Source organism: Pseudorasbora parva, chromosome 13 (genome assembly GCF_024679245.1).
Source record: "Pseudorasbora parva isolate DD20220531a chromosome 13, ASM2467924v1, whole genome shotgun sequence".
Lineage (NCBI taxonomy): Eukaryota > Metazoa > Chordata > Actinopteri > Cypriniformes > Gobionidae > Pseudorasbora > Pseudorasbora parva.
Genome location: NC_090184.1, coordinates 26,578,540 through 26,592,960, shown reverse-complemented (window position 1 = coordinate 26,592,960; position 14,421 = coordinate 26,578,540). Strand labels below are relative to the sequence as shown.

Genomic DNA, 14,421 nt, shown 5'->3' with positions numbered 1-14,421 from the left:
GTGCATAACTGAACATAATTATTTGAAGGTTGACTTTTTTTGTATTAAAAACACTTTTCTTTTATTGGTCGGATGAAATATGCAATTTTTTTGTGAGATTTTGTGTTTTCATGAGCTGTATGCCAAAATCATCAGTATTAAAACCATTAAAGACCTGAAATATTTCAGTTGGTGTGCAATGAATCTAAAATATATTAAAGTTAAATTTTTATCATTACATTATGGAAAGTAATGAACTTTATCACACTATGCTAATTTTTTGAGAAGGACCTGTACTTGATTCAAGAACCTAGATCTGAGTCCCAAGTAAAGGTGGTTGTCTGTTTTTTCCCTAAGACAATTTAATGAGATCACTTCCTGATATGATTCAATGTGGCCACACGTCAACGTGTTACTAGGACAACCGCAACAAGCATGTAATTTTTTCCTATTAAATATAAAATCAAACAGCTTGACCAGACTTAATATAATCTCAGGGCAATGATGTCATCCAGACATTACACACACAGTGGATGTGGGCCATTTGTAGAAACAGAATGTGCGTGTTAAATCTGGAATGCATCTTTATGACTCGTGCAGTATTACCACCCGAGGTGATCCCGCTGGAGTGTGTTTGTGTGTGTCTGATTACACAATGCTTCAATATGGCCATACCTAGTATTTGTGTTAAACCACGGATACAGAAACTCAGTTGTTTGCTTAAGAGTTGCATGTTTATTTTTATGACATCACTGACTGATGCTTTGATAAATATCTACACAAAATCGCATGGGAATTAATACACAGTTAACCCTTTATTTAGTACATTTATTCAATCTGAATAGGATACAGACCCTCATGCTGCATCCGGTTAAAACACTATCAGTGCAGATATCAAGTGCATCCTTCCTTCATTCATTTCCTCTCAAGAGAACCTGTACAAACCACACTTATATTGTTTGTGTGAGAGTTTAACAAACACAGTTATGGCAAGGGAGGATTGAAACGCTGAGATAACAATCAGATGTCATTTCACCCATATATATATATATATATATATATATATATATATATATATATATATATATATATATATATATATATATATATATATATATATATATATAAGGCCTGTAATTTTCATCAAAGGTACACTTCAACTATGAGAAAATCATATTGTCTGATTTTTAAAGAATTTATTTGCAAATTATGGTGGAAAATAAGTATTTGGTTACCTACAAAAAGCTAGATTTCTAGATTTCTCACAGACCTGTAACTTATTATTTAAGAGGCTCCACTTGTTGCCTGTATCAATGGCACCTGTTTAAACTCGTCGTGGGGTCAAAATGATCACAAGAACGGTGAGAAAAAATCCCAGAACCACACGGGGGACCTAGTGAATGACCTGCAGAGAGCTGGGACCAAAATAACAAAGGCTACCATCAGTAACACACTACGCTGCCAGGGACTCAAATTCTGCAGTGCCAGACATGTCCCCCTGCTTAAGCCAAGACATGTCCGGGCCTGTCTGAAGTTTGCTAGAGAGCATTTGGATGATACAGAAGAGTATTGGGAGATATGAATGGTCATATGAAACCAAAATAGAACTTTTTGGTAAAAACTCAACATGTCGTGTTTGGAGAAGAAAGAATGCTGAGTTGCACCATACCTTCTGTAAAGCATGGGGGTGGAAACATCGTGCTTTTGGGCTGTTTTTCTGCAAAGGGACCAGGACGACTGATCCATGTAAATGAATGAATGTATATATTATTATTAAGGTACCCAACATTGGAGCACTACTAGGGCTGAACGATATTCTGTTTTAACATCGACATCGCGATGTGCGTGTGTGCGATAGTCACATCGCCAGAACATGCGATGTGAAGGGTAGTAGTATTTTTTTATGGTCTATGGTAGTAGCCCATGGTGTATTAAGGAAGCACACAGTAAACACGAGTTTGTTGCTGGAGTGACATGCACGTTCCTCATGCCTGCACAGTGATTGGTTCGCTGTGCCGCTGCTTACCGCTCACGGCCAAACATTCACTGCTAAAATGCGCGATAAAGAGGATCCGAAGAGGAAAAAAAAGGTTCGTACCAGAAATCATCTTTTTGGGACTATTTTGGCTACATAAAGGAGGATGTTGAACAAAAAGAGGTACTTTGCATGGAGTGTCTTGTGGCCACAAAACAAGAAAACACCACCAATTTGTCTGATCACTTAAAACGGCACCACAAAGCTCTTTACAATGAATACAAAGCAGTGCTCGACATTAACGTTTGTCCAGGACATGTGGGTGTTTTGAAGGGACAAGTGAAAGAGAATTTTACTTGACTGACGGACAAGAGCTGGATTAAAACAAAAAAATAACTAGCGAATCACCAAAATGCAAGAATGTTTGTGCATTTATTTAGTGTAAGTGGCGATCGATTGTGGATAATAATGAACTGATGATAATAAGGTCGCGCTGTTGACGCTCGTGCAGCCTCTCGAGGAGAAATCACAACACTTGAGCGTTTTCCTGAATACCATCACGACTGAAAATGAGACTGATTTCATATGACAGCTCCATAAACAACTAATTAACAATCACTTAGTCACTTACATTTTAGATACAATATTTAGTGTTTTTGTTCTATTTCAGCAGTGAAAATCGTTCACAGCAGACCCATAACGTCTAACTCATAGCAACAAGTGTGAACGATTCAGCGTTCCAATGAATCGTTTGAATGAACGACTCAGTGACTCACTCATTAAGACGGTTACCTGCTGCTACCTACTGGAGGTTTAGTTTCATGTTTACACATACTTTCCAACATTTCTTTTTGTCACTTGTAATGAAGCTTGCTTATTAGTGAAATTATTAATATCACGGAATGGTAATTATTGACTTTAGCCTGGATTGATGGCTCTCAATATCGCAATATATATCGTTGGGGGAAAAAATATTGCAATGTAATTTTGTTCCAATATCGTGCAGGCCTAAGCACTACATTTCAAAATTTGGTCAACACAAATATTTTTTTCTCTCTAAAGAAACTCTGTCCTACACTAGGCTGTAAATAGCAATTATACAAATACCAAGAATTTAACCAAGAACTGCATTCCAGAAAAAGGAAACTTAACTCTAAACGACAGAAATCAGGAAAAGGAGAGAGGAGTAATTTCAGCTACAACTCATGACAGCCAAGATCTGACATACTGAAAGCAGACTGAAATGTAAGCCATTACTTTATTCATGAGAACCAGAGAAGTCTGATATGCGAACAAATTATTTAGGCCAGTCTTGTGAATTAGATTCAATGAAAAAATTCTGGGCACAGCAACAATGAGCCACAGACTGACCTTGATTCAGTTACAAATTGAATACTGCAAGTACACCAATAATGACGATGTGAAATTAGTAACAGTTGCCATGAAAAAACAAGGCTATTTAACAGTATAATGTTTCACTGAGAATAATAAAGCTATGAGGGAGCAAGTGAGTGTGTGAGAGAGACATAGAAAGTTACTGGCTCTGATGACAAAAATCTATCCACAGAAACTTTTAGTTCTCATTTCACTACAACATTCACACACAAATTGTGAAGTGACAAATATGATCTCCTGACAGACAACTGATATACAATTGTGTGTCATTTAAAGGTCCCCCTTTTTTACGTGTTTTTGAAGCCTTGATTGTGTTTACAATGTGCAATATAACATGAGCTCATGTTTCGCGTGTAAAAAAACAGTATTTTTCACACAATTTACTTATCTGTACAGCGCTGTTTTCTCTGTCCTAAAAACGGCCTGATGATTTCCTTGTTCTATGAAGTCCCTCCTTCAGAAACACGTTACGAGTTCTGATTGGGCCAGTGCTTCCCGTGTTGTGATTGGACAGCAGCTTAGCGCACTTTGCCCGGAAAGGTCCCGCCTCTTACCATAACGGGGAGATGCAAGCGCTCAGTGTGCGCTCTTCTTCACGTAGGGGAGCAACAAGACCACGCCCCCTTTTTTGCGTGTACTTGTGGGCGGAGGGTTAGTCAACAAATGGTTCTAGTGACGTCATTGCATCCCTGCACTTCCTGCTGTAGTCCAAACCGGCCGTTCGCTGTAGGCTTTGAAAGGGAACTTCTGTTAAATAAAATATCTCGCTTGGCATTGAACTTTGAGCTTTATAATTTTACAGGTATTATTTATGCTCTAACAGCAACATTTCACACTAACTAAAGTTTGAAACATGGGATCGTGAAGAACAGGACCTTTAAAGGATAGTTCAACCCAAAAAATCTGTCATTGTTTTTTCATATTCTCTTTTCCTTGTTTTCCATGCAATTAGGCCATCCTTAAAAATATTCTTGTTTGCCGTAACCCGACCGACCCTGTCAATTTAGGGCCGACTCAATTATTTTTATTTTTTTCCTTTTAGTCCGACCGACTTGCCGGTTGTAAATTGGCTTTAAGACCGACCAATTTCTTTTTTTACTTTTCAAACAACTAATACAACAGTAATAAAATAATATGAATTATATTTTAGTAAGTATTATAAATGTATAAATTGCCTGGGCCATACAAACGAAGGCTACGTTCTTTCGTTTATAGAAAAACCCGTGACGTCATCTATGTTTACACTATGGTTAACGGGATGTCACACTATGGCCTGCACGTGCGTTCGTTTCGGCTCGGCTCATACTCTCATTCACTGTAACGTTAGACTGTTAAAGCCCTGTCGGAGATTTCGCCGCATTGTGTGACAGGAGTCAGGACCATGGACACGTTACACACACCAGGCAAGTGCACTGCAGAAGGGAGGGCTTAGTTTGAGCCCCTGCCCTTTTTGAAAATGAATCAAAAGTGCCGCTCTCAACATTTATCATTACTATATTGTGGCGAATAAAACAGATTTTGAATTATAATTAATATAACAACGTGTACAAAACAGTAACAAATGGCGGAAAAGCCGTTTATCTTGTCTCTGTCAGTCTGAAATGTCGTTGTCATAACGCGTTGCTATGGGTAGCGGGTGTTCTGCTCGACCCCAGCGCGTGGTGGGAGCGGCGGCACTAGTTGTAACTTGAAAAATAATGCTTTATGTATGGTTCTGTCGATGGATACACGTGCACTACAACAGCGATAATAAAAGAAAACATGGGCAAAACGGTCTATATTTGTAAACCGTGTTCAATGCATGCGAGTGCTGCCGTATGACCAGTCATTTTCGCCATCATCACTCAGTATATTCGCCAGAAGACGCGAATGAGAACCCTCTGCAGTGAGAGAAGATCTGTCTCTGTGCGCAGCGCGCGCACGTCTCGCAGCGCGCAAATATTGAGTTCTTTCAAGTCTTGCGTTTGAACGGATAAACTCACACAAAAAGTATGTCAACATGTCGATCTTGATGAGTATCCATCAGACAGTCTATATCCCTTTAGAGAACTTTATACAGTTGAGAAAGACGATGCATATCTCTGTATTAGGTCTTAAAGGGGCAGTAGCCTTTACTGCTGTCTGTCAAACAAAAGATAAGGACTCACTCACTGCTCTTGATTGAATAGCTGGTTATAGCTACTTAATTAATTGAATTCATAAAAACAACTTTTTGCTTTTTAATATTCAAATGCACTAGTCTATATCACCAGATGCGTTGGTCTGGCAAGAAGTGCAAGCCACTCCAGAGACACAGATAGTTGCGTGTTCTGAGTTAACACAATCGAGCGTAAAAATAAGAAACATATCACGGGAAAATACTAAAACGGGAAGACAGCGGGAAAAGAGCTAAAATACGTGAGAAACCCGGAAAAAAAGGGAGGGTTGACAGCTTTGAGTCAATGACAGCTAGCTGGTGGTTGGACCCTTTTCTTAAAGAATGCACCTGAAATTTATGCAATAAACATGTTTTTGACAAATATTTCAATTTGTTTGTTGTCTATATAGCCTGCAATTAGCCTACACGCCCGAAGGCACGGCTTGAAGACCCAGTCAGTGATGTCACGATATGCCAATTTGTTTAAATTCATACCTACGTAATCACCATCACCAAAAATTAACTTTTTTTTTTGTATTAAAATTTAAAAAAAAAAATATAGACCTACCTACCGACCCTTTTTTTAAAAAAATGTACTGTTACTGCAAACCAAAATATTTTTAAGGATGGCCCCATCCTTAAAAATATTTTGGTTTGCAGTAACAGTAATTTTTTTTAAAAAAAAGGGTCGGTAGGTAGGTCTATATTTTTTTTTTTCAAATTTTAATACAAAAAAAAATGTACATTTTTGGTGATGGTGATTACGTAGGTATGAATTTAAACAAATTGGCATATCGTGACATCACTGACTGGGTCTTCAAGCCGTGCCTTCGGGCGTGTAGGCTAATTGCAGGCTATATAGACAACAAACAAATTGAAATATTTGTCAAAAACATGTTTATTGCATAAATTTCAGGTGCATTCTTTAAGAAAAGGGTCCAACCACCAGCTAGCTGTCATTGACTCAAAGCTGTCAACCCTCCCTTTTTTTCCGGGTTTCTCACGTATTTTAGCTCTTTTCCCGCTGTCTTCCCGTTTTAGTATTTTCCCGTGATATGTTTCTTATTTTTACGCTCGATTGTGTTAACTCAGAACACGCAACTATCTGTGTCTCTGGAGTGGCTTGCACTTCTTGCCAGACCAACGCATCTGGTGATATAGACTAGTGCATTTGAATATTAAAAAGCAAAAAGTTGTTTTTATGAATTCAATTAATTAAGTAGCTATAACCAGCTATTCAATCAAGAGCAGTGAGTGAGTCCTTATCTTTTGTTTGACAGACAGCAGTAAAGGCTACTGCCCCTTTAAGACCTAATACAGAGATATGCATCGTCTTTCTCAACTGTATAAAGTTCTCTTAAGGCATATACAGACTGTCTGATGGATACTCATCAAGATCGACATGTTGACATACTTTTTGTGTGAGTTTATCCGTTCAAACGCAAGACTTGAAAGAACTCAATATTTGCGCGCTGTGAGACGTGCGCGCGCTGCGCACAGAGACAGATCTTCTCTCACTGCAGAGGGTTCTCATTCGCGTCTTCTGGCGAATATACTGAGTGATGATGGCGAAAATGACTGGTCATACGGCAGCACTCGCATGCATTGAACACAGTTTACAAAGATAGACCGTTTTGCCCACGTTTTCTTTTATTATCGCTGTTGTAGTGCACGTGTATCCATCGACAGAACCATACATAAAGCATTATTTTTCAAGTTACAACCAGTGCCGCCGCTCCCACCACGCGCTGGGGTCGAGCAGAACACCCGCTACCCATAGCAACGCGTTATGACAACGACATTTCAGACTGACAGAGACAAGATAAACGGCTTTTCCGCCATTTGTTACTGTTTTGTACACGTTGTTATAATAAAACGTTGTTTTATTCGCCACAATATAGTAATGATAAATGTTGAGAGGGGCACTTTTGATTCATTTGCCCCTCCGCAAAGTAAAAGCTTAAAGCCCTCCCCTCTGCAGTGCACTTGCCTGGTGTGTGTAACGTGTCCATGGTCCTGACTCCTGTCACACAATGCGGCGAAATCTCCGACAGGGCTTTAACAGTCTAACATCACAGTGAATGAGAGTATGAGCCGAGCCGAAACGAACGCACGTGCAGGCCATAGTGTGACATCCGTTAACCATAGTGTAAACATAGATGACGTCACGGGTTTTTCTATAAACGAAAGAACGTAGCCTTCGTTTGTATGGCCCAGGCAATTTATACATTTATAATACTTACTAAAATATAATTCATATTATTTTATTACTGTTGTATTAGTTGTTTGAAAAGTAAAAAAAGAAATTGGTCGGTCTTAAAGCCAATTTACAACCGGCAAGTCGGTCGGACTAAAAGGGAAAAAAAATAAAAAATTGAGTCGGCCCTAAATTGACAGGGTCGGTCGGGTTACGGCAAACAAGAATATTTTTAAGGATGGCCTGGCCTTATGAGTGCGCTCAAAGACTATATATATATATATTAGGGCCGGGACTTTAACGCGTTAATTAAGATTAATTAATTACGTGACTTTAACGCGTTAATTAATTACGCAAAAAAAAAAAAATTAACCACACTTATTTTTGCACCGCGGAACGTTTTTCAATGAATGAGTTTCGACGGACCGATTATACAGGAACACCAATTAGCGCTCGCTCCGGAATCATGACAACAACAAACCATGTCTCAATCAGCTCCCTAGTTCAGTAGTCAGGGCACTGATCAGGGAGTCAGCCCATTGACTTATGTCCTGATCAGTGCCCTGACTAGTGAACTAGGGAGCTGATCGAGACGCAGGGCATGAGTGAACATGAACGAAGAAGCTGATGAGACCGCTTTGCTTGGCCCCGTGGATGGGAAATTTTGTTTTAAAAAACGAAAGAATGGAAGCGTCGACAAGAGCACGGTTGTGTGCAAGCTATACAACAAGGAATTTGGGTATCACCGCAGCACATCGAGCCTCAAATATCACAAATATGCTTTTGCTAAACTTAATGGCAAACATTGCGCTGGTCTGCTGGACTGAAATAAATAAACAATATTTTGTTGATTAAGCTTATGTATTCAGTCATTATTCAATGGTATACTAAAAATACATGTGAAAAATTACTTCTCATTGTTCTCAGGTCAAATATTTATATGCAATTAAAATGCGATTAATTTCGATTAATTAATTACAAAGCCTCTAATTAATTAGATTAATTTTTTTAATCGAGTCCCGGGCCTAATATATATATATATATATATATATATATATATATATATATATATATATATATATATATATATATAAAGATGCAATTTGCATTACTTATGAACGGGACAATGTGCAATGCCCAATATGGCGAATAAGCCCCGCCTTCTAAATCAAAGAGACAATCGTTGATTGGTAAAATGAATGCGTTACTGCAGCTGCTGTTAGAATCTCTGGCTGCTATAGAATCAAGCAGTGCTCTAAGATGCACGCTTCGGACTGCGCATGCTCATCAGCTTTTTCCAGGCTGAAAAATTCATGATTCGAGCATTAAGAAACAAAATGTATGAGACAGTTGTTGTCAGATTTCATTAGTGAAATTTAATCGTAAGGTTGGCGAACAGTTTTGAAGAATTTGATGTTTCCCCATTCAGATGGATAGGAGCCACACTTGCATGCCAGAGAGACTTTGTAAAGATGGCCGCCCTGTGAAAAGACTCGTCTTAAAGGAACTTTAGTGCAATCAAAGTTACCATTGAAAAATCAGTTATTTTGAAATCCAATTATTTCAATAGGAATCCATGTGATTGAGAGTTTCAAATGAGGCCGGAAAAAAAAAGCCCCAAAAGTTGGTTACACGAAATTGGCACGTTGAGCAACTGCTGCTTGGTTTGAAAGTTACTTCTGTTTGAGCTGTTCTTCAAGCATTTCTACACGATTCACAATGTGCAAATTTACTTTTTTGCTAATGTGATCATGATCGCACCTTAAAAGTTTAAAATATAAAAAATACCACAAAAGCATGATAAAAGTGATCAATTGTGAGGTAGGGACTGAATGTAACTCATTACTCTATTCTCAGGAAATAGAGCAGTCTGATTCATGAAGAAATCATTTGGACCAGTTCTGTGAACTATGAAAAGACATATGACTAAAAAAGGTTAGGACCATTTTCAAGATACTTTAATGGTGCGTTTGCTTCTTTTTAATGCTTGAAAACTTCATTGCTACAATTCCTTGGAAAAGAGGTGATAAAGACTAGTTAGCACTCTACCTAAATGTTCCACAGAGGAAAGAAAGTTCCACAAATTTGGAAAGACATAATGATGATTAGTTATTGACATAATTATTGTTTTTGGTTGAACTATTCCTTTAAAGCACCTCTTATATAATAGGTAGGAAGACAGACCTAGACCTTTTTCTCATCTCACTGACAACTCACTAAACCTCAGACTTAACCCACAGATGCTGAGGGCAAGCCTTAAAAGAAACATTAGACCACAGCCAGATGAATCATTATTCGTAATGAGGGAGCGGGACATGTGTCAGATGGGAGTGTGGTTCACGGCACCTCTCTGATGCTGTAACCCCGCGTTAAACCTGCACAAGCCCAATAAAGCCATTATGTGGGGAAAAAACAACACTAAAACTACACAGCCACAGAGAGTGTGAGAGCGGGAAATTGAGAAACACTATATGGATTACAGAGACCGAAAGGAATTCCAGGAATTCACACCCCCCACACACATTAATCAAATATTAACTGAAAGACACTCAAGACGAGACTGTAACGCATTCTAATACATCCCCACTATATTAACAGCTGATCCAGCATCTGCTTCTCCCTGTCACCGCTACGTCTTATTAACGACTTGCTAATTCAAGACTCTAGTTCTGAAGCAGTAACAAAATAACACCATGCCAAATGATTTCAGATGGGGAACTATTGTGTAAGCAGCATGGAGTGATTTGGCACGTTAACCTGACCCGTTCACCCTGCTCTAATGAGGTCACTATATCCTAAACCCTAAACTCAACCCTTTCCCCAGGCTAAGGAGTCAGACTGGACTGAAACGCTTTGATTTTCACACAGCGAAACTTCCTCATAGCTGTAGATTTGCGGTCCTGAACTAAATTTGTATAGAGTGGGACTCAAACAAACCAATCAGTGGTTACTAAGGTGGCAAACCACATCTTCTGTGCCACTGACATCATTGCTTAAGATATTTTTTCAGCTTCTTGTCATTTGCTGAGATTTTTGTTGTTCCAGTTTTATACAGCTACTGAAGACCAAAATCCCAACAAACTGAAACTGAAGGAAAACTGTCCATTAACATTAGGCCTACAGGAGAATCTGCAAAACGAGGCGCACTCTTCTTTGGTGTAATTACGTCTGACCCAAGAGAATGTCTTCAACCAAGCTCTCAAGTGACTGATTCTGACATGCCAGCCAAAACAGAGCATTTCACCGCATACAGGCTGAACCACATTTTTGCTCTTCACCCACTGACAAGCACTCACATCTCTGCTCTCTAAAATCACTGCTTGTTTGATTCAAAAGAGCATAAAATAGTACACTGAGAGATCACATTCAGAGTAACATTTCACTAAAAGGGTCTAAATGTATTTGATTGCAACAAATTACTACAAACATCAAATTTAAAGATATTTTATTAAGGGTTAGTTCACCCAAAAATGACATTTCTGTCATCATTTACTCTCCCTCAAGTTGTTCCAAACCTGCATGAATTTCTTTCTTCTGCTGAACACAAAGGAAGATATTTGGAAGAATGTTTGTATATAAGCCGATCTTTGACTACCCCATTGACTACCATAGTAGGGAAAAAAATACTATAGTAGTCAATGGGGCTCAAAATCTGCTTATATGCAAACATTCTTCCAAATATCTTCCTCCAGCAGAAGAAAGAAATTCATGCAGGTTTGGAACAACCTGAGGGAGAGTAAATGATGACAGAATTTTCATTTTTGGGTGAAAAAATGTATACTGTATACTGTGTATACTGTGTATACCCTTTAGTATACTGTGACAGAAAACATAAACATGAAAGAATAAAATTAAGAATCAAGCACAAACACTATCCAATACAGGAATAATGAGTCCAATATTTATTTTAAATTTGAATTATTAATTTTTTTTCTGGTGTTTAGGCATTTATAATAACTTTAATGAGTTACATTAAAGCACAAACAATTTCTTCACAATTGTGAAAGAACAGATTGACAGACATTTTCAAAACAACTGCTTAAAATGTAACGATAAAACATTAAATGTAGAAAAAACCTAGAAGTCACCATGCTGTGAGCTTGAACTCATAGCAGATGAAATATGGAACGAGGATAAATATTGAGAATCTGCACAAGTTTACAAATGTTTTCATATCTGACAGTGTGAAATCTGTTTTTTATAGCATGTATCTAGTTAAAGGCCTACAAATATACATATTTAGCTATTTATTGTAATATATATATATATATATATATATATATATATATATATATATATATATATATATATATATATATATATATATATATATATATATATATATATATTAGCTGTTTTGGAAAATAATGGCAGGTGGGGTTTTGTCCCATGTCTCAACAATCAGTGTGTGTAGTTAATCTTTTATAAGCTGTGTGATTATGAATAAGAGCCATAAATCCAAGCACTGTTCAGCAAAAAACACTGCTTCGGTGAATATCAGATTTCCAGCGGGACACAAAGCTTCCTTTCAGGGTTTAAAAAAAAAAATCACCCTGGACATATGGACCATTTCACAAACTGAACAAGCAATCACTGCACTTCTCAAACATTTGAAGCGCCAATGATCAGACGTGTGACATCAGACTGGGACAAAGAGAAACATGGATAAAAGACTTTTTGTAACATTGTGTTACTTAGCATTAATGGACATTGGCTACTATAAAGATCATACAACTAATTTTCTATTTATATCCAAATTCATAAAAAGAAACAAATCTGTTTGAGACCATATTTGCGTGCATGCGTTTAAATGAACACTGTGTGCCGCAGAAATAATGTGTATCATTTAAAACCGATGTTCATAAGTCATAATAATAGCGAGATAATGTATTGGAAATCTATCCTGGGATATGAGACTCACTCATCCACACCAGCAAGCCCTAAAGATCACATTCACACCCTCTATCGTTTCCCCAATGAGTCATAATTCCAGAAATATTAATTGTATTACCTTCATATGTGTTTTTGTTCGCTCATCAGTCCTCGAGATCACAATTATCCCAGTTTAAAGAGTTATTTCTCACTTTCACTGCTGGCCGTGTTACTGTCCCGGCCGAAAATATGGACCGCTGTCAATGACAGATCTTTCAGCCAATAGGCGGAGACAACTATCCCGAATGCTCCGTTTGGATTGGATATTATGCTTCGGGGGGAGGAGCTCTGTAAGCGTCGGTTCAGTGTCTTTGTCTACGGTTGTTTGTTTTACATGCAGTTTATTGTAGTTTTTTTTGACCACGTTACTGTTCAAATGTCAGTTTCCCGTAATTCACGATACACTTTATTGTATTTTTGCATCGATATCCATGAGTACATTACCTCTCTGTGAAGATTTTTTTTTCTTAGACAGTCATGAAATATTAATTGCAGGATTTTAGACATTTACAAAAGCATTATTGATAAAGATATTATATGTAAAAGCCTACATTTATTTGTCCCAGTAGTATTACTCTACTGTAGCCTACCTATTACTCTAATGTAATCGGGTGTGTTTCTAATGCTATGAAGTGCTGTCTAATGGCATGGCAAAGGTGAGCTGATAAATGCGCCTTTATTTGAATTTCAGTCAGTGTCAATGAGCCCCCCTTAACCTCATCTCTGTCGCCCCCTCATGGACACAAAGAGAAAATACACATCAAATGGCAGGGGGAAAAAAGTATTTTTGAAAAATCACTGATGGGATAACTCCAAGGACCGTCCGTCATTAAGTATATACTTTACATTTGAAATGTCTGTGGAGGAGCTCTGACCTCGTATGTGGTATGTACAAGCTTATATACTCACCTAAATGTTTATTAGGAAAACCATACTGTGTTTGACCCCCTTTCGCCTTCAGAACTGCCTTAAAGGTGCCCTAGAATGAGATAAAACAATATGTTAAATTGTTCTCTGATATCTAAATAGAGGGTATGTGGCTTATTTAAGGGCAAAAATTGTCCAGATACAGTTTTACAGGTCCATTTACAACCCTAGAAATTGTCCCTAGGATGTAATGCTCTGTTTTTGCCTTATTTAAAAGGGTCATGAATATTAATGTTGAGCTCTGCTCTGATTGGCTTATTTCAGCAGCTCACACAACAAGTTCAGTTGTTCAGCGAAACAGCTCCTGAGTCCTGACAGAACACAGACTGACTGAATAACACTTTAAGCAGAAAATCTCAAACGGAGTTTGATAAAATGCAGTTTACTTGTTTATTGGTGTTTTCAGATCATCTGCGAGAGAGAGAGAGAGAGAGAGAGAGAGAGAGAGAGAGAGAGAGAGAGAGAGAGAGAGAGAGAGAGAGAGAGAGAGAGAGAGAGAGAGAGAGCATATGGTTGCCAGATTGCACATTTAGGTAAAACACCGGAAAAGCTCTGATTGGGGGATTTAAATTATCTGGCAATCGCAAGCACAAACGCTCTGCTTTTTGCTAAAACTACATTTTAGACTTGTCTTTTTTCGTTAACTATATGTTAATGTAACATTAGTCACAATGTAGGCTACGCAGTGACTGTGATGTACTCTGAAATACAAGCATGCAAAAACATCATACTTCAGTTCTCAAAAATATAAATATATATTTTTTACAATATGAATGGAAGCCTTGTCAAATGACTATCATTTTAACTTACATGGTGGAGAAGGTGACGTTTGCTAGAAGGATCAAGTGAGCGATCTGTAAGCAACTAAACTAACGTAGT

The 14,421-nt window shown here is 37.9% G+C and overlaps 1 protein-coding gene across 1 annotated transcript in view; it reads right to left on the bottom strand.

The window, feature by feature from the left end:
- Nucleotides 1-12,815, bottom strand: part of cttnbp2nlb (CTTNBP2 N-terminal like b) — a 40,781-nt gene extending 27,966 nt beyond the window's left edge. The window contains exon 1 of the mRNA XM_067413644.1: nucleotides 12,695-12,815. Coding sequence (XP_067269745.1) covers nucleotides 12,695-12,700 — 6 coding nt within the window. The 5' untranslated portion in view covers nucleotides 12,701-12,815. The remainder of the gene's footprint in view (nucleotides 1-12,694) is intronic.
- Nucleotides 12,816-14,421: the final 1,606 nt, after the last annotated feature.